The sequence below is a fragment of the Hyperoodon ampullatus genome (genome assembly GCF_949752795.1).
Source record: "Hyperoodon ampullatus genome assembly, chromosome: 14".
Lineage (NCBI taxonomy): Eukaryota > Metazoa > Chordata > Mammalia > Artiodactyla > Ziphiidae > Hyperoodon > Hyperoodon ampullatus.
The window spans coordinates 52,088,111-52,107,809 of record NC_136927.1 but is presented as its reverse complement, the minus strand read 5'-3'; the positions used below and the strand labels follow the sequence as shown (position 1 = coordinate 52,107,809).

At 47.1% G+C, this 19,699-nt stretch overlaps 1 protein-coding gene across 17 annotated transcripts in view; it reads left to right on the top strand.

Moving 5' to 3' along the window:
* Positions 1 to 19,699, top strand: part of CUX1 (cut like homeobox 1) — a 387,498-nt gene that overhangs the window by 249,096 nt on the left and 118,703 nt on the right. For all 17 annotated transcript variants that reach the window (XM_079720356.1, XM_079720355.1, XM_079720357.1 and 14 more), the window contains 2 exons: positions 2,530 to 2,606; positions 4,055 to 4,121. In XM_079720356.1, coding sequence (XP_079576482.1) covers positions 2,530 to 2,606; positions 4,055 to 4,121 — 144 coding nt within the window. The remainder of the gene's footprint in view (positions 1 to 2,529; positions 2,607 to 4,054; positions 4,122 to 19,699) is intronic.

Below are 19,699 nucleotides of genomic sequence, written 5' to 3'. Positions count from 1 at the left end.
AGCCATTGAAATGCCTTGCCAACAAGAAATGGGTGCGTAAAAGTGGCCACCCCTAACGGGAGCGTTATACAGCCGTTATAAATAATAGTTTTGTTGAATTTGCAATTACACCAGAAATGTATCCGGCATAATGTGAAGTGAAAAATGCATGATACTGAATTTATAGACAGCGTGATTACATCTGCAGAGAGTAAACTTATGCATTACAAAAGTAGGGAAATAAATTTCTATAGGAATTTAATATTATTAAGTTGACTTTTCAAACTAGGTAAAAGGATTGATTATATTAAAAGATGCAAATAACTGACCACTGGGGGTGGGGGATGAAGCTAGATCTTTATCTCATTCTTTACATCAAAAAATTGAAACGGATTAGGATTTAAGTATTAATAATTAAATCATGTACATACTGGAAGAAAACATGGGCATTTACTTTGTTTTTAATAATTTTGGAGTGGAGAGATCTTTCTAAACATAAAAGAAAAGTTATAAAAATACAGCTGCCTAAAATTTCACACAGACTTTTGAAAACAAGTAACAGTGGACATTTTTAAACCATCAAAAAACTGGGAAGAAATATTTGCACCACATAAGAAAAAGGGCTAATTTTCTTTATAAACAAAGAACTCTTACAAATTAATAAGAAAAAAACCCCGCACTACAAAAAATGGGTAAAGGAGTTGAGCAGACAGTTCATACAAAGAGAAATTCTCAGCTTTACTCCAGAGTAAAACTAAGTTTAATTTTATCCAGTGTTGGCACAGCAGAACACTCTCGAATGCTGTTGGCAAGAGTTTAAACTGGTGAGGCTTTTTGTTGGAAAGTTTCTCAATAGCTATCAAAACAACAAAAACAGTTGCACATACCCTTTCACCACTGTAGTTCCTCTGTTAGAATTTTATCCAACAGATTCATTGTCAGAATTATGCACCAATACCTATGATGATCATTGTGGAATTGTTTAGTAGAAAGGGGTAATAAACTGTCTAAATGTCCATAGAGGCTTGGTTAAGTCAATTGTTTAATGAGAATGAGGACGAACTATATATGCTGGGGTAGAACATTTCCACAGTACGGAGATAAGTGAAAAAGCTAGCTGCAGGATACCATGTGTGCTCTGATCCCTTTAGTATTAAAAGAAAGGGGCGCAAAGTGTTTATTACACTATAATATATCACACCTGAGTTTATATTATGCTACAGTATATTACATATTACACTGTATTTCTATACGTATAGAAAAATTCTAAGACTTCCCTGGTGGCGCAGTGGTTAAGAATCCGCCCGCCAATGCAGGGGACACGGGTTCGAGCCCTGATCCAGGAAGGTCCCACATGCCACGGACCAACTAAGCCCGTGCGCCACAACTACTGAGCCTGCGCTCTAGAGCCCACGAGCCACAGCTACTGAGCCCACGAGCCACAGCTACTGAAGCCCATGCGCCTAGAGCCCGTGCTCCACAACAAAAGAAGCCACTGCAGTGAGAAGCCCGCACACCACAACAAAGAGCTCGCCACAACTAGAGAAAGCCCGCACGTCCCAACAAAGACCCAACGCAGCCAAAAATAAAATAAATAAATTTATTTTTAAAAAAAAGAATGAGGAAGCCCTTTATTGTTTAAAAAAAAAAGTAAAGAAAAATTCTAGAGAGCTACAAAAGAACTTTGAGGAGTGCTGGTGGAGCCAAGGGAAGGGACATTTTACCTTCCATGCTCTTATAGTATTTGTGGTGGTGTTTTTTTTTTTTTTTTAACACAGAGCATTTATTAGTTTTATAATTGAAATATGTGCAAACGCAAGCAGTGCTTTTCCATAGATTTCCATAAATTTGGGTGCCTTTTTTAACTGTGCCATTTCTACTTTTCTGTATCCCCAGGTTTCTTCTTTATGAGAGCATGTGTTATATTCATATGATGTAAAAATAATAAACTTATTTTTAGAGATTTTTCTGCCGATGAGGAGGAAGGAATGCTATTTATTGACCAGGGAATTCATTTGGAGATCATGGGAAATATAAATACATGGAATGTGGCTGCAAACATTCCGAATGTCCCCATTAGGTATTAGAGTTGCATTTGCATTCCATTCCAACAGAAACGGAACAGCTGTCGAATCTCTTCAGTACATCCTTTATTCCAACAAATTCCTTCATTGTGTCAGCAAAATGTAAATGTATCATTCTTCTTGGGCTAACTTCAGGAAACAATGAGTGCATGATGATGATTTTTCTTCGTTTTTTTTTTTTTAATATCTGGCATTTCAAGAACGAGCTACATTTAGGATAACCTTCTAGATCAGTTGCCTCACGTCAAGTCCCACAGGAAATACACCTCCCCTCGTGTGATGTGCGGGTACAAAGTCTGGGTGTTAAAGAGCCAGGCATCAGGGCTCCTGGCATTACGAGTTGTAACCGGCCGCGAGCCTGTCACCAGCTGTGCAAAGATGGCTCATCGCCGTAGCTCCAGAACACACAACATGTGTGAGTTGCTAAACAAGATGACCAATCTGGCTTCTTCCTCTTCCTTTTCAGAAAACTGCAGGAGACCCAGATGTCCACCACCTCAAAGCTGGAAGAAGCCGAACATAAAGTCCAGACTCTGCAAACAGGTGTGCTATTGTGCCTGCCGGGCGAGCTACTACAGGCCAGTCTAACCTAGGGCAGGTTTGCGCCACCTCCCAGTCCCTCCAGGTCCCCTCTGACACCTGTCACCGCTGCGTGGTGAGCCTGGAGGAGGGAGGGAGCCCACGCCCCAGCGTGCCTCAGACCCCCTCCTCCACAGCTCCCCACCTCGACTGCATGAGTCACCCACACTGAGTCGTTCCTGTCGAGGTGGGAGGCTCTGAATCCCATTTGCATCGCTGCCACAAGCCATCCTTTCTTCCTGCTCTTTTTCCAACAAACAAGTCTAAATCACCAAACTGTCAAGGGCTGACATCTCATTTGGAACAATAATGAGGGCAAAAAACCCCCTTATTTCTACCCTGTGAAGTTAAGGAGTACAGTAATAGCAGACCTTTAAAACTTTAGATGCCAAAAAAGGTTATGCTTAAGTTTTTATCGCTTCTTTGAACTTCTTTCTGCCTTTTTTTTTGTTCTGGAAGAGAAATGGCACTATATATTTAATTTAAATGTGGGGAAAAAAATCAGAAGACATCATAGTCCAAGTTTTAAAAAAACACAAGTGACAGAGTGGGAGAAACTAATCATAACAAATTCACAGTCAAATAATATCCAAAGAATATAAAGCTCACCTACAAATCAATAAAAATAGAGAAACCGTCCAGGAGAACAACGGGCTAAGGATGAGAACAGGCAGTTTGCAGAAGACATACACGCGGCACACATATGAAAAAATGTTAAGTTTGAACAGGCAGGGAAATGCTAATTAAATCAGTAAAAGATTGTTTTGCCTGTCAGACTGTCGAATTTTTTTTTTAATTGATAATTTACAATGTTGGCGAAAGTATAGGAAAATAGTCACACTCTTAGTATTGACGTGAATGTAAATCGACTCTTGGGAGGCCAGCTGAGTGATATTTATCAGAAGTTGAAACATCCATGCTCTTTACCCAGCACCTTCCTTTCTAGGTGTCCTGACTCCCCGAGCATGTGGCAAGCCCTGTACGAGAGCTAAGTTGTTACTGTCATTGCCAATGTCCCAGCATGGAGAGATTTCCATATGTCTGCTAAGGGCAAAGGGCAAATCTCAGAAGATATTTGTATCATCCTATTTATGAAGGGGGAGGGGTGTGAAATATTACACACACACATACACTTAAATATATATGCAGTTAGGTATGGAAATATTTTTTAAATAGTGAAATTTATTTAAAAGCAGGAAACTTACACAATAAACTAGTAACAGTGGTTATCTCAGAAGAGGCGCATGGGATGAGGTGAGGTGGCAGTGGAAGGGGATTTTTCTGTTCCATGCTGTGTATACTTTTGTAATCTTTGCCTCCTTTGAAATGAGAACGTATTACATGTATACTTTTTCTTTCTGACTTAATGTGAACAATTAGTATATTATGGTTTTATGTCCTCTGCCTTTCAGCGCTGGAAAAAACTCGAACAGAATTATTTGACCTGAAAACCAAATATGATGAAGAAATTACCGCCAAGTAAGTCTCTGCCTGGCTCCCTCCATCGGCATGTATTTGGTCAGGTGTCACCCGATTTTGCTAATCCGTGAAAGATTTCCCTGCTTCACCCTCCTGTTTATTGATTTTGCAAAGCAGTACGGGGTTTCGAAGATGCTCGGCCTCTGAGCTGCTGTAAGGAACAGGGTGTCGTTCCCATGACTTGCTTGCATCAGTTTAAAACCCAAGATGTGACAGTAAGCTCTATCTGGTGCTCTCAGAACAAGCCTTCCAAGTGAAACTTTTTTCCTTAATTATGTGGAGCCTGGCCACCACTGTGCCTTTGTCTAAGAAAGTTTGAAAAAGAGTCAGTGTAGAGAAGATGTGATACTTGGGACATTTTGTGGAGCTTGGTCTGTGCCAGTAGCACCACCTTTTACTTGTGCCTTCACTCCCACACAGGTGTATTTGTTCAAATCCCACCTTATGGCGCTGGGCGTCCGTGTGTGGACACACCCAGAGTGGGTGTGTATCTTTGGGCAGGTGTATCACACAAGGGTCTTGTGGGGAGGAAATCAGTGATGCACTGCGGGTACACTGTGGCTAGCCTACCCTCCACGCAGAACACCAGGAAGCAAGAAATAATGTTGACATAAATCAAGAAAGATGAAGGAGCAACAGATCATCCCCTGACAATGCCAGGCTAGAGTTTGAACAACTTTTTCCTGTCCCACCTCCCCCAGAAACCCATGTGTCCCCAACGCCCACCCCACCCCAGCCCTGACAGCTGTGTCTCCAGTGAGAAGCATCTCCTGCTGTGCTCACACCGGGCCTCGGTGGGCGCTGGCAAGTGGGGAGGTGGCTCTGAACAGCGTCGCCCTCCTCCCTGGTGCCTGCTCCGTGTGGGGCCCTGGTACTCGGCATCCCTCAATCCCATCACCTTTGCCCTTGGCCTTTGAGGTTGCTGCTGGGCCAGCTGCTCTCAGGGCACGTTGAGGGGGCAGTAGGGCGGCCCTTGACCTTTGCTCTGGGTTGTTTAGCAGCTCGAGATCTTGAGAGCCCAGCCACCCAGGTCTGGTGGTCAGAACCAATTTTGATCATGAGCAGAGATCTTCTGCGCAAAGACTAAAACATCCTGGTCCATCTTGATGACTCCGGCTGACTTGTTGGCATGTCTAATCCCGGGGGACCCCGCCAGATCACTGTCTCCTCTCGGTGTGCTGAAATGAGACTTTAGGTGGTACAGAAAGAGCCGGTTCTAAGGTCTCGTGACTGTTAAAATTGTGCTTTGAAAACTGGTGGTTCTGGTATTAACCCTTCCGACCCCGGGCATCACTGTCAGTGGGCCGGCAGGCGTGCGTCTCCGCCCTCCCCTCTGAGCCCACAGCCTGAGACTTCCTCACCTCCCAAGACGTACCCTCCGAGGCAGCACGCCAGCTGCTGTCACCCTGGGGTTCCTCGGTGTCCATGTCTGGGTTCCCTCTTCTGCCCGCGTGTCATCCTTGTTTTTCTACTATTTCCGCCTGGACTTTATTCTACTATGTACGTTGTTTTTCTCAGTAAATTCGAATTTTAAAAATTATAATGTTTTAGTCTGATACATAGCTCTGGCCTTAAGTTTATAGCATTTCTTTTCTAAAAGACTTTGATCTGAAGATGCTGTGCTAATTCCCTGATTCATTCACTCTTAGCCACACCATCTTACTTGCTGACAAAATTCATGATGGCTTTGGGGGTGATAAATTGGATTATTTCATTAGTTTCTGTTAATTTATTTTTGTTAAACCACACCTCTTTCTAAAAGGCATAGGTACATCTTGCATATCTACAATCAACCAAAGTTGGCTTTATTATACACTGAAGAAAAACTTTTGGGAACCCAACCTCTAAGCCCGTCTAAGCCCATGGTTTTCAAACTGTGGGTCACAATCGCGAAGTCACTTTAGCGAGTGGTGACTGGCTAGTTGGGTAATAAATAGAATATAAAACAAAATAATGGAATAGAATAGAAAATCTCATGGCTCATGGCACACAGTAAAGTTAGGCATTGTTTTGTGACACTTTTAACTCGTGTGTAAATCTGAAAGTACAGAGTTATTGAGCCACAGCATAAAATGTAGTTCTTCCTGCGATCTCAGTCAAAAACCATTTCGAAAGCCGCTGCTCAGAGACTGTCACCAAAGCTCAACTTCCAGAAGCGAGTGTCTCCCGCCGTGTTCCCTGCGTACACGGGGTGGGAGGTGTACCTACTGCCTGGTGACACCAAGTATCTGCAGAAACTATTGGGAGTTGACAGCCAAGAATGCCACCTGTCATATGATGGCTAAGTACTGGGCCCTGGCTGAGAGTCACAACTTCTTACTTCCTTCTTGGGCTTCTAAAAAGCCACACAGAAAATTTGTGTCCATGTAATTGGTTTGCCTTAGGGGTTGAGGAAGCAACGGCACTGAGAACAGCCATCTAAGAAGGACTTAATCTTCCCCAGCTCACGGCTTTTGGTCTTCTCTAGGGAGGGCACGTGTCAGCCAGCAGTGCCTGGGAGACAGAAGGAGGGAGGAGGGGACATCTTGTCCCTGTCCCCACCCTCTCCCTGCCTCACTGTGCTCAGGGCCAGGGTGATGCTTGGGGATGATTCCCGTCTCTCAGCCAGCAAAGAGCTCAGTCACCTGCTCCCAGGTGATCCTGCTTCCTGGGAGGGGTCAGAGGTGCCTTGAGATGTCGGAATAATTTTCAGTCCTCAGTCTTGTCCTAAGTTACCATTTATAGATGCAGGGACCCTGGGCTGTTCCTAAGCAGCCAGCTCTGTCATCTGACAGGTAAGATCATTAAATCTCGGGTCACCTGCATCAGCAGGGCTACCCAGGGGAGCACCAGAAGCCGGTCCTCCTGCCCCCAGACCTCTCCTTGGACTCTGAGCCCGCTGGCCTTTGACGAGAAGCGGTGGTGGTGGACGGGGGCTCAGGGAGAAATGTCTCTAGACTGTTTCCCCTCACATCAGTGTATCTTGAGTCCAGAAAGCTTCTTTTCCCTCCAAATCCAGATGAGTGAAAACCCACACGTGACTTGCTCATTTTCACTGAACTAGAGTAAACGGAGAATAGAATCAAAAAGCATGGGGGTCAGTTGTTCTGTCACGTAAAATGCTTTGCCTCTGGGCTGTGGCTCTTGTTACCAACTGCTGACGGGGCCACGGGTGCTCTCGGGGTGTGTCCCCTCCTGTGATAGTAACAAGAGGTCTCCTCCAGGGACAGGTGGGGAGGCAGAGGTGTGGCGTGCACGTGGGCGCAGAGAGAGAGCAAGCCTCATGGGCACGCCTCAGAGCCACTCGTCGGCAGCACTAGCGTTCCTGGAGGCCTCCTCTTGGAGGCTTGGTGGCCGGGGTGGTGGGGGGAGAAAAGCTATTGCAAGCCAGCGTGACCCCTGCTGTGATGGAGGGGACGTTAGTTAGCGCAGCACCTGGGCCGTCGGGGTGTCCACAGAAGACAGACAGCCCACTCTAGCTAGGTCGGTCGGAAGAGAGTTTTAACATGGGCACAGAGGGGATGAGGGAGACCAGTGTCCTGAGCGAGCACTGGCCGGGCCTCACCCCACCTCCGTTTGGAGGAGCCACCTGGAGAGGAGCTGTGGCCTCTGGGGGTGATGGGGATCCCAGCAGCGCCAGCAACCCCTGACCTTACCCTCCTCCCCTCCCCGGCCAGGAGAGGGGCAGGGGGAGAGGGAGCTGGCGACGGGGATGGCGGGTCTCCAGCGCACACCACCCCACCCTGCTGGAGCCAAAGGAAAGGACTGGAGGAAGCCTTCCTGAAAGGGATGACCAGGGGGTTGAGGCCGAAGGACGAGCCGCGGTGAGGGTTGCTAGAGGCAAAGGAGGAGGGCCGTCTGTGAAAACACCAGGCGGCGAGGCCGATCTCCTGGAGAACCAGCCCGAAGCCCCGGCGGGTGGCTCTGCCAGGGCAGGTGGGCATGGTGGGCACAGGGGCTGGACTGAGGCTCGGACGGGGATCGGCATTTCCCAAATAGAAATGGACGGCTACCACAGGGCAGCCTAGGGCCAAACCCTTACTGTAAATGGTTCCCAGAGTAAGTAAGCCACAAAAAATGTAGAGAATGGCCTGAGATAATAATTGCTACTTTCTTTTAACTTCGGAGACAATCGCTTCGATCTTGGACATCCCCCACGGAGCTGCCCCCTCCGCATTCCTCCCCCCTTTCATTTTCTGGGAAAGGTCTGTCACTTTACCATCTGCTTCAGGCCCGACTGATGTATACTGTCTTAGACTAGACAGCTTTTCATTAATACGTACGAATATAAGCCCGCCAGGGGCAAATCTCACAAATGGTCGTAAAACATTTCAAAACAATGTATCTTCTCCCTTCGAAAGGAGGGCTTTTAAAAAATGTGTTGACAGAAAATGCAGGAAGGGGATGGGAGAGGCACTGTGGAAGGTGGGCTTTGAGTGGATTGCCGGGGTCCGCTGCTCACCCTCTGTGTATCCCTGGATAAGCTAATTGACCTCCGTGACTCTCTTTTCTCGCCTGTACAACGGGTATAATAGTAGTCAGGATGCCGGGTGGCTGTGGAGAGTAATGAGGAGGTGTGTGTGCAGCGCCCAGCACGGTGACAGCTGTGGTCACTGTCACTAATGGCTGTCAGCTATTCTATTGTCAACGAGTAGAGACTGTTCCCGACAAGCTTGCCCTGGGCTTGGGTGCATGCGTTTCTGAAATTAGACGGGCCTGAACGGCATCGTCTCCACAGGAGGTTGGAAGAGCCCACGTCGCCTGTCCGTCCCTGGGAGATGTCACTGGGGTGACCATCCCCGCCCCCACTTGGGACCGAAGCCTGCAGGTCAAAGGCAGCGAGGCCGTCGGGAGCCCCCGTTGACTGGGTGCAACCCTCAGCCTGCGTCAGCTGGACCGGCCCGGCTGGCTGTGGCGGGTACAGCAGCAGGAAAGTTTTCCATGTGTAGGCTTGAAGCGAAATGTAATTAGCCTTTATGTGCAGAACAAGGCCTCATTGATGAACACAGCTGGTCTTTGTTTTGTCCTGTCACTGAGAGTGGGAGGTGAAGTGCTCTTCTTCATGTTTATTAATGCAAGGTCCCTTAGACAAACGGCAGGCACAGTTTACTATTTGTTGGAACATCGGGGGGCTTGCCAAAGCAGTTGCTGTGGAAGAGGATTGCAGGGTTTCAGATTATAGCCATTTCTGGGTTAAATAAATGAATTATTTCTCAGCTTTTTTTTTTTTTTTTTCAAGTTAAAAACGTACGTCCTCCTCAGCTGGTCAGGCTGTGTACAGATCTTCTGCCTTCTCTTAGCAAATAGAGATTTAGCACCCCGCTTGACATTAACTTGGAGATTCGAGCAAAGTCGAGCAGGTTGGATTTTAAGATTTCAGTGGTTCCCCAGGATGGCCTTGGAGGAGGAGGGCAGACAGCTTTTTGGGCCCCGGGAGAGAGGCCTGGACAGCTCCCCCTGCCCCCTGACTCCACGCCTGTCTCCTGCAGCTGTTCGCCTGTAGTTGGGCTTAGGTGGCTGCTGCCCACGGTGGGAGGAATGTTGCCCTCCCAGCCAAGATACCAGCATTCTGGGCGAAAGTGCAGGAAGTCCCATTTTCGCTCAAGTCCACGGCCACCTCTTTGCTCTGTCCCCCGGAGTCCTGGTTGCAGAAGGAGCTTCAGTTGTAACACACACAGTCAGCTTATTACATTCCTCTTGACTTGTGGGCGGAGGCTCTGAGCCTCTGATGAAAGAAAATATTGAATTGCACTGAAATGCTGCATTTTTTATAGCTAATGTTAGTCTTAGAAGAATTTGCACCTCCCAAACCTTTCCTGCCGGTAAAATTCATATTTCCTAAGGTTACTCATGTTGTATTCCTTGCCTATATGCTTTTTAAAAAGAACCACATGGTATACACACAAACTTACATAGTACATTACAAAAGAAACGTTTATGAGGAACTTCACTTGGGTTCATTTTAGAGTATTTACTCTCTAGCGTGTATATAAACGAGTGTATAATCACAGAATGCATTATGCTCTGAGAAAGCAGAAAACTCCCAGGCGATCTTGGCTTAGGGCTTTATTGAAATTGTTTAAGGGAGCCTGTACCCTGCACCCCGTGTTTTGGAGGTAGGGGATGCCTGTGTCCCAGAAATGGTCGTGGAGGACCTCAAACGAGATTTGAAAATGTGAGGATGCCCGCAGTTGAAGACTCGACGGGGACCAAGACCGTCCATGGATCCGGGTCACTCTGGACTCTGTCACGGCACCTTTTTGCATGATACCTTGTTTATTCTTTCCAGCAGTCGTGGAGGAAGTGTTTGTGGTGTTCATTGCATAGACAAGGAAATAGTCCTGGGAACACAGAGGCAGGCCTCAAATCCAGTCCTTTGGACTCAAAATCCAGTGCCCTCTGCACTCCCACCGTGGCCTAGAAAGTCTCTTCCTGTGCTATCTTCAAAGGGCTGAGTTACCGAGTGCCGGCTCACTGGGTGACCGGCCTTCTTGAAGGGTTTCACGTCTTCTCTCCCTCCCCACGAGCCCCGTGGTATGTACCCTCGCAGACCGATTTCTCTTTTATTTATTTATTTTTTACAGTTCCACATGCAAGACTCAGGAAACTGGGCCAGGTAGAGCTCAGTAAGCGGAATACTCACGTTAGACAGATTGTGCTTCCCCCGATTGAATTTGAAAAGACCAACCTCAGTGTCCGGAAATGGAGTCTCCCTGCTGTACCTTTAAGAATGTAACATTTTCTATTTCCTGGCTTTTTGATCAGTCATCAATTTCCAGTACGGGTTGCTGTAATTATCCTGGTTAGATTAATTTCCCTAAAAATAGAGAAGCAGCTACTTTGATGATTTTGAGGGGATGGACTTGAATAAAGAAACCCCTGTACTTTAAACCTGAGAGAGAAATCAAACTTGCTGGGAACAAATGATGCCTTTATTTTCCCATACCTTATCTGCAAAAGGGTGTGTGCGTTTTGTAGAATTCCTGGGATTTTCCCTCTCTGTCCAAGCATTTTTCTTCACACCTAAAATTCAGTGCCTACATGAGCCCTAAAGGGCTTTCCTTGGCTTCTGCACTGACTGAATGTTTTGCCTTTTCCAAGCAGTACAGCCCTGATCTGGAGTTTTCCCCAGTCTGGGAACTCCGTAGAAAGAAGAGTGCAGCTTCATATTTTCAAATCCAGGTAGAAAGTCCTCTGAGTGCCAAGGCTTCTTCACCTGTTCCATGGACTCCGTGGTCTAGAAATTATAAGGCATCAGTGAGAATTGGCAATCTTTACCTTTCCTCCCTTCAGCTAATCTTTTAATATATATTTTTATTTATTTATTTATTTTTGGCTGCGTTGGGTCTTCGTTGCTGCACGCAGGCTTTCTCTAGTTGCGGCAAGCAGGGGCTACTCTTCGTTACGGTGAACGGACTTCTCATTGCAGTGTCTTCTCTTGTGGACCATGGGCTCTAGGCGCGCGGGCTTCAGTAGTTGTGGCTCACAGGCTCTAGAGCGCAGGCTCAGTAGTTGTGGCGCACGGGCTTAGCTGCTCCGTGGCATGTGGGATCTTCCCGGACCAGGGTTTGAACCCGTGTTCCCTGCACTGGCAGGTGGATTCTTAACCAGTACTGCGCCACCAGGCAAGTCCCCCTTCGGCTAATATTAAAACTCTGTGTTAAAATGCAGGCATTGTGTCAGGTGCTAGAACTACAGAGTAAAGAGGACAGGGAGAGTTAACAGGTGTGATATGCACACAGACATGGCTCACACGCTCTGCACACAAAAACACGTGCCACACACGTGTACATATAGCTGTCCTATATGTGTGTGTGTGTAAACACGTTTATGAATATGGAGATAGCAATCACATTCATCCAGCGTTCTTGGAGGGGATAGTGTAGAGAAAAGTATTCATAGGCTGTCACCTGGGTTTGGCATGCTTTTATACAAATTTTGGGTTATTTTGGTTTTTTTTTTTTTGCGGTACGCGGGCCTCTCACTGCCGTGGCCTCTCCCGTTGCGGAGCACAGGCTCTGGATGCGCAGGCTCAGCGACCATGGCTCACGGGCCCAGCCGCTCCGCGGCATGTGGGATCTTCCCGGACCGGGGCACAAACCCGCGTCCCCAGCATCGGCAGGCAGACTCTCAACCACTGCGCCACCAGGGAAGCCCCCATATTTGGGGTTTTTAATGATCCTTGAAGTTCTTCTGATCCACTGTGAAGGACAGTCTTGGAGAACTCACAGTTTGAGGCTAAAGGAAACGAGTAAGGGACTGTTGGAGAAAACGTCAATTTGTAGAAGATCAGAGCACAGCAAATGAGCTGCAAAATGGGCATCAACATGGGCGCTTTCCTGCTTGTGGGGCTCGAGGAACAGGATGGGCGTGTCCCTGCAGACCGCCCAGAGTTGCCTGACCCGCCTCAGAGGAGGGCCCTCACCTCGGTCCCTGCACACCACAGGCCCACTGGCATCATCAACACATGGGGCTTCTGTTGAATGAATCACTCTGTGCGTGCCTCCGCCGCGGAGAGCGGTGGATCAGGGGTGCGGCCGAGGGACCAGTCTCGGCAGTGCTGAGAGCCTGACCAGCAAGTCCATTTGGTCTCTGGAAGGGCAAACTAAGGAAGCTGTTGGAGTCTAGGAAGAAGGCAGGAGCCACCTGAACCTTTGAAGTGCTTCATAAAGACAGAATTGTAATGGAGGCCAGTCTGGAATGTTCACGCTGCCTTCTGCCCTCAGTGATATTCCTCCCAAAGCCGTGCGTTTCTGACCCGCACCCCCTGGGAGTCCCTGGCTGCAGTGGGGGCCCTGGGCTCGCTGGTCACTGTGACACTGCACATCTTTGCTTCCAGAGTGTCGGGAAGAAGGGGATTTGACGCACCCTGACCAGTCAAGGGCCCTTTGAAGGGAGGCAGGAAAGCTGGCGGAAGTGAGAAACTATCTTTCGCTTGGAATCGCCCCACATCAGTGAAGACTAATTCCTTTTATGTGACATGTATTATTTTTAATTACGAAAGCCACACATGTTTATTATATGAAATTTAGAAAATTCTAGAAGATTTTTAAAAATAGATCATCACTTATCCCACAACACACAGATAACTCTTAACATTTTGGCGTATTTCCTTCCAGTCTTTTTCCTATATGGTGCTCTATTTTTTTTTTTTAACTTTTTACAAATGGCATCAGACTGATACTCAGTTTTCATTTCTAGTTTGTTTGTTTTCTTTTTTTACTTGCCATGTAAATATGTCTTTCTTGTCATTACATTATTCTTCAGGAATGTGATGCATGCTGCACAGTATTCCATCAGTAGGTGTACCATGAGACGGTTACCCCTTGAGTTCCCTCGTTTGGGAGCCTGATTTGTCACACTGCCGTCATTGCCGCACAGGTTTAAACTAGGAAGCTTCACACTTGCCCTGTCTTTTTGTGCCTTTACATTCTGCCAGTGGCCGTGGCATCTTCCGGTGGCTTCCCTATGGTACCATCGGACGAGGGAGTTTGGGCCCCCAGAATTCTCTGAGGGCCCCGTTCGCAGACTGCTGTTCGGTGATGCTAATAGATGTCCCAGCCTCCCCTGGTTGGTGGACAGTGGAAGGTGCTGGGCCTAGAGTCAGGAGACCCTGGGTCGGATCCCAGCTCTGTCACCGCGTGTGGCCAGCACAGCTTCCTCCCTGGGCAGCGGCAGTGTCCTCATTAGCAAAACGGGAAGATTGGACTAACCCACAGGCAGGTTTGAAGAGCCTGACCGTTTCTTGGCCTCTTGAACTTTATCACCCAGGTTCTTGCCAGAAGCTGGGATCTCCGATCCTCTCCCAGCAGGGCCTGCACAGCCATCCGCGGAGGGGCCTTCGGGGAAGGGGCTGTCCAGCATGTGGGGGTGGTGTGAGCCTCAGGGGAAGAGCCCAGGTCTCAGGGTCACTACAGGGTTTGATTCCTGGTGCTGTGAGTGCAGAAACCTTGGGCAGGGCGCTCCCTTGCCTTACTCTGGCCTTAGTTTCCTCCCGAGCAAAGTGCAGAGAGCCGAGCCGGGCGCAGCATCTGAATGCACGCCCTCGGGAAACAGGGCTGCAGCACTGCTGTCAGCTGCAAGGCCCCCTGCCTGGCCCATTGGAAAAACGCTGATTCACTTCCCCCACCATCAGGTCTCTTCCAACCCTAAAGAACCCCATCATTTTCCATGTTTGACCTGGGAAGATCAGTCTGTCTGCATCACAAGACCTCTGTCTGTATTTGCATGCTGCAGCTGTGGACTGAAGTGCGCTGTTTCGTGTCACATCATCATCCTAAGAGACTCTGAATTTTAAAATCTTAACTAGTTACCATTTGGGTGCTGCTAACACTGGGCGTAAAAAGTTCTGAGTTCAAATGATTGCAGGACTGTTAGTGCCTTAACCACGAAATAACCACCTTCAGAAATCTACGTGCCATGTGTGTGCAGGACCCACTTTCTAAAGCGAGAACAGCATGGTTCCCTCCAGCCACACATCGGGGCAACTCTTAGCGTTCAGCACAGACCTGACTCCACGTGTCCTGGAGAATTTGGGGGTCCCTGGGCTGGTGTAAAACAAATTAAGAGAGGTGCCAAACATCTGGGCACAGGCAAGGATGTCTAGGGCTTTTGTCCTGGGATATCGTATTAAAAAAAAAAAAAAAAAAAAACTTTTGGGAACCAGCCTTCAGAATGAGAAGTTTCCTGTAGGAAAGGGAGAGAGAGCTAGATAATTGAACTCATTGATTTCCTTCACGGCTTGTTTGCCCTTTCATTCTCTTTCTGAGGTGCTGTTTGTTGAGGAATGTCTCCAATTGCCAGAAAGACAGTGGGGTGTCTCATATTTCCCCACCAGCTCTCCTTTCAGCCAGAGCCGAGCTCTGAGGCGAGCCTGCAGTATGAATTTTTAATGCAGAGCTTTATGGCATCACTCTGGCAGCCCAGCCGCATTGCTCTCCTGAGCTTTGAGATTTCATGCTCTGCTGAACAGAGCAAAGACTGGGGGCATTCAGCATCAGTGAGGATTAACCCCCAAGTGACCACACGTGTACCCTCTGATGTCCCTCAAGGTAAACCTAAAGGAGTTGCGAGGAAAAAATTAAAACTATGTAGTGTTTGGAATGTTATCAACATAGCCTAGACACAGAAACAGAGCATAATCTTGAAATTTCATGGGATAGCGTATATTTTTAGCTTTTCACTTATCTTTTTTAAGTTGGACTGTTTTCCACTTTGATGCATTTCTATGATCTTTCCACCCTGAAAAAAAAAGCCAGTTTGTAGGATTTACAGAACATAAAGATTAGTAGATACTTCCGTTTTCCATGGAAAGCCCCAATGTAATTAGAAATTTAGAATTTGTCGTCGATAATGGAAAAAGGACCAGTTATGTAAGTGGTTAATTCTGTGTGTAGGCATATGGTTGATTGGCCCTTTCTTCTGGTAGCTTTCTGTATTTTTGAAAGTTTCCAAATTAAGGGGAAAAATTTTTAGAAAAAGTTGTCTATAAAAATGGCTTGAGTTTAAATGCGTTAGGGAAGGATGAAGCCTTCGATCAGCGGTGGTGCCAGAATAGCTAGCTAACACCCAGAAGATGAGAGTCAGGACAGGGCCCCGTGCAAAGTCAAGCCTAGGTGTTTTAAATATTTACATATGAAAAACAAAGCCATAAAAAACATTAGGAGAAATTTTCGATGGATATTTTTATAATGTGGGGGTGGGGAAACCCTTTCTAAGCACCATGGCAAAGGTAGAACGCACACAGGAAACTCACAGCTTGCTGGTGATTGATGACTGACTGGTAGATAAACTGGCAAAAATATTTGCCTTGTGTATGACAGAGAAAGTGTGTGTGTGTGTGTTTATATATATACAGGCACACCTTGTCCTATTGCACTTTGCTTTATTGTGCTTCAAAGATAATGCATTTTCACAAATTGAAGGTTTGTGGCAACCCTGCATTGAGCAAATCTATTGGTGCCATTTTCCAAAAGTATTTGCTTTACTTTGTGTCTCTTTGTCACACGTTGGTAATTCAGACTTCAAAATTTCAGACTTTTTCATTGTTATTTTATTTCTTATGGTGATCTGTGGTCAGCGATTTTTGATGTTACCATTGCAAAAATATTACGACTCACTGAAGGGTCAGATGATGGTTAGCATTTTTTTAGCATTCAAGTATTTTTTTAATTAAAATATGTACGTGTTTTAGACATAGTGCTGTTGTGCATGTAACAGACCACAGTCTAATGTAAACATAATTTTTATTTGCACTGGGAAACCTAAAAATTCGTATGATTCACTTTATTGCAATATTTACTTTATGGCGGTGGTCTGAAACCAATCCCTCAGTATCTCTGAGGTATGCCTGTATATATAAAGAGCCTTTACAAAGCAATAAGAAAAAATTTAATACCCAAAGAGAAAGCTCTCCGTTTTCTTTTTTTTTTTTAGTTTTTATTGGAGTATAGTTGCTTTAAAATGTTGTGTTAGTTTCTACTGTACAGCAAAGAAAGCTCTATATTTTCAAATCCAACTCCTTGCTAGACATAGGCATCTCAAACTCAAGCAAACTCATGATCTCTTCTGACTTCCCTCTAACCTGCAGGCAGCTTCCCTTCCATTTTTTTCCCTCCCTCGAGCATACGTGGTCTTCCTTTATTCCAGAGACGGAAGGTCCTTCTTGACCCTGCTGTCTAATCCATATTAATTACACCTCCTTGAGACCTTCTCATTCCTCAAGTCTTTATCTCCACTGTCACTGCAATAACTGGGCTTTTTTCATCTCTTGGCTTCGCTCCTTCAATATCTTAACACTGGATCTCCCTGCTGCCAATTCCTCCCTGGACTAAGCCATCCTCCAAGTATCTGCTAAAAGTATCTTTCCAAAATATAAATTTGATCCTGTTGAAATGAGTCCTTAAAATCTTTCCATGGTTCTTTCTTGCCACCACTGAAAAAATGATGCCATAGTGCCCGAGATGCTTCATGACACAGCTCTGCCTTCATAACCTCATTTCCTACCGATTCTAACCCCCTCTGTAGAATCGTGGGCCTTTCCCCAGCTCACCATGCTCCCACATCCCGATATATAGCTTACCAGCCTTTCTTCACAAGCATGTCCCTGCCCCTCCACCCCCTGTTCCTGCATCCCTGTCCCTCCACGCCCCATTCCTGCGCCCACATTTAACAGCCTCTGTGTGCCTGTGAGAGGGGGCTCTGGTCTCTCCCATTCCATGGAGAGAATTCAGGGGTCTTGATTTTCACTAAATCTGACTGCAATGTAGCATTTCTTTCCATTGCGAATCAAGTCAACAGACCAGAACAAGAACAGACCTGTGACTTTGCTGCAAGCGGAAATCCTAGTATTTTCACATCACATCACAGTCCTTGCAGATACCTCAAGGACTGTTTATCTCCATCACTGCTTCAAAATGTCAGTAGTTCTTAGACCTGCCACGAGATTCGTTATATGGCGCATCAGTAAAGAAGAACGTTTGTTACAGGGACTTCCCTGGTGGTCCAGTGTCTATAAGACTCCATGCTCCCAATGCAGGGGGCCTGGGTTCGATCCCTGGTCGGGGAACTAGATCCCACATGCGTGCCGCAACTAAGAGTTCGCATACCACAACTAAGGAGCCCACGTGCCGCAACTAAGGAGCCCTGGAGCTACAAAAAGAGCCTGCCTGTCGCAACTAAGACGTGGTGCAACCAAATAAATAAATAATTTAAAAAAAAAAAAAAAAAAGAACATCTGTTACTAGATCACAGACTTGGGGGTTTTCTAGTATTGTAGTAAATGCACTTGCAAATATTTATTTTCCTTAGTAAACTGATATATTTAAAACATTATTCCAGGAAGGAGGTCCATTCTTTTCAGCAGAGGGACCACGGCACCAGAAAGGTTAAGCATCCACATCAGATTGGCAGCATCTTGAGGGTGGCAACTGGACCTTCCTAATTTTCTGTGCTGACACTTTGCCCAGTGCTTCCTACAGTACACAGGCTCCTAGTAATAGTTTGTTCATGTGGTTTTCATAAAACCTACCTCTTCCGGGTATGAAACGGTTGGGGCTGAGATGGGCCTGGGTCAGATCTGCACATGCATGGAAGCAGGTGGTCCCTGCTGGCTGTGCGCGGTGAATGCTTCCTTGAGGGACCGAGGATGCCCGCTTGTTTCTCGGGGTCGGCACCTCACACACCTCGACCCCCGTGTGAGACAACGTGGGTATTTAGGTCACCGGAGGGCATACGCCATTAGCATGACATGGGCCGTGACTTTAAGTCAGCCACGGGAAAAGGACAAGCATCAGAGAGCCTGCGGCTGGCAGTGGTAATGAACAGGAGGCGTTAAGTGTATTTTCAGTCCAAGCTAAGGGACATTTCTCCTTTCATAAAAATGGAGGCAGTGCCACCTGTGTCAGGCAGTGTCACCTATGTCATAGGTGTCAGTGCCACCTATGTCGCCGATTCAGTAAGTCTCTCCTGAGGGCCTCCTTTGCACAGGGCACTGTTCGGGCACTGGTGGGGCCGCAGTGTGTCAGGGCTCAGTCTTTGCACTTGCTTAGCCCTCTCCCTGGGAGGCTCACTCACCGCCGTGACTAAATTCCATCTCCCTGGCACTGACTCCTGTGTTCACGTTTCCAGCCCAAACCTCCCCCCTTTACCTCCAGGCTCAGCTGCTTCCCTTAGGTGTCATCTCAGCTTCACCCGGACGAAGACCAACTCCTGATCTTTCCCATCAAACCTGGCAAAGGACCGGCCAGAGTGATCCTCCCACACTGTAAGCTGGTCCCGTCACTGCTCTCGGAGCCCTGATGGCCTCCTCCTGGCGGACTCTGTCCTCTTTCCCACTTTATTTTTCTCCTTACGGCACACCCTGTGTCTCCCGGTGTGCTGAGCTCTCTCTACTCACCAGGCTCCAAGTTCCGTGAACCGTGTTACCTTGTTCACCACTGTGTCCCCAGTGCCTAGCATAGGGCCTGCCGGGTGCTTGAAAGATGTTCCCTGGATGAATGAAAACAAAGGCCCTGCTCTCCTGGAAGCAGTCTCTGAGCAAAAAGCAGGCTGCCACATAATAATAAAAGTTGAGTTAGTGTCAAGTCCTGCCTGCCAAGAAAATTAAAGCAAGTAAAAGGAAGGGGGTGTGGCATGAAGGGGACCGGAACGGCTGGCTGAGATGGGTGGTCAGGGAAAGTCACTTGGTTGAGAATTAAATGTCACAGCCTGTAGCAGGGTCTCTGCTCTGTATGGTGTTTAAGTGGAACCCATGTGTGCTTGCTCTGCTATTTGTCTTTATTATGGGCATCTACTCAGAGATTATTTTAAATGAGCGGGGACCTTGGGCCCAGCCCCGACATGAGAAGGCTCGTGCTGAAACATAGAACTCCCCCAGTCCGGTCAGACGAGAAAATAGATGGTAGTTCCAGACGTCTTCTAGAAGGGCAGGGTATGTGGTGCCGGGGAAGTTCCTCACATCTGTGACCTGTGACACTGCAGCTCCAGCCCCTACTTTGGAAGCACTGGAATTCGGTAAATCGCCCCTCGTCACACAGGTCAGTGACTCCTAGACTTGAGTGGATTCCTCAGAGCATTGGTCTAGAATGCTGATCCCTGGG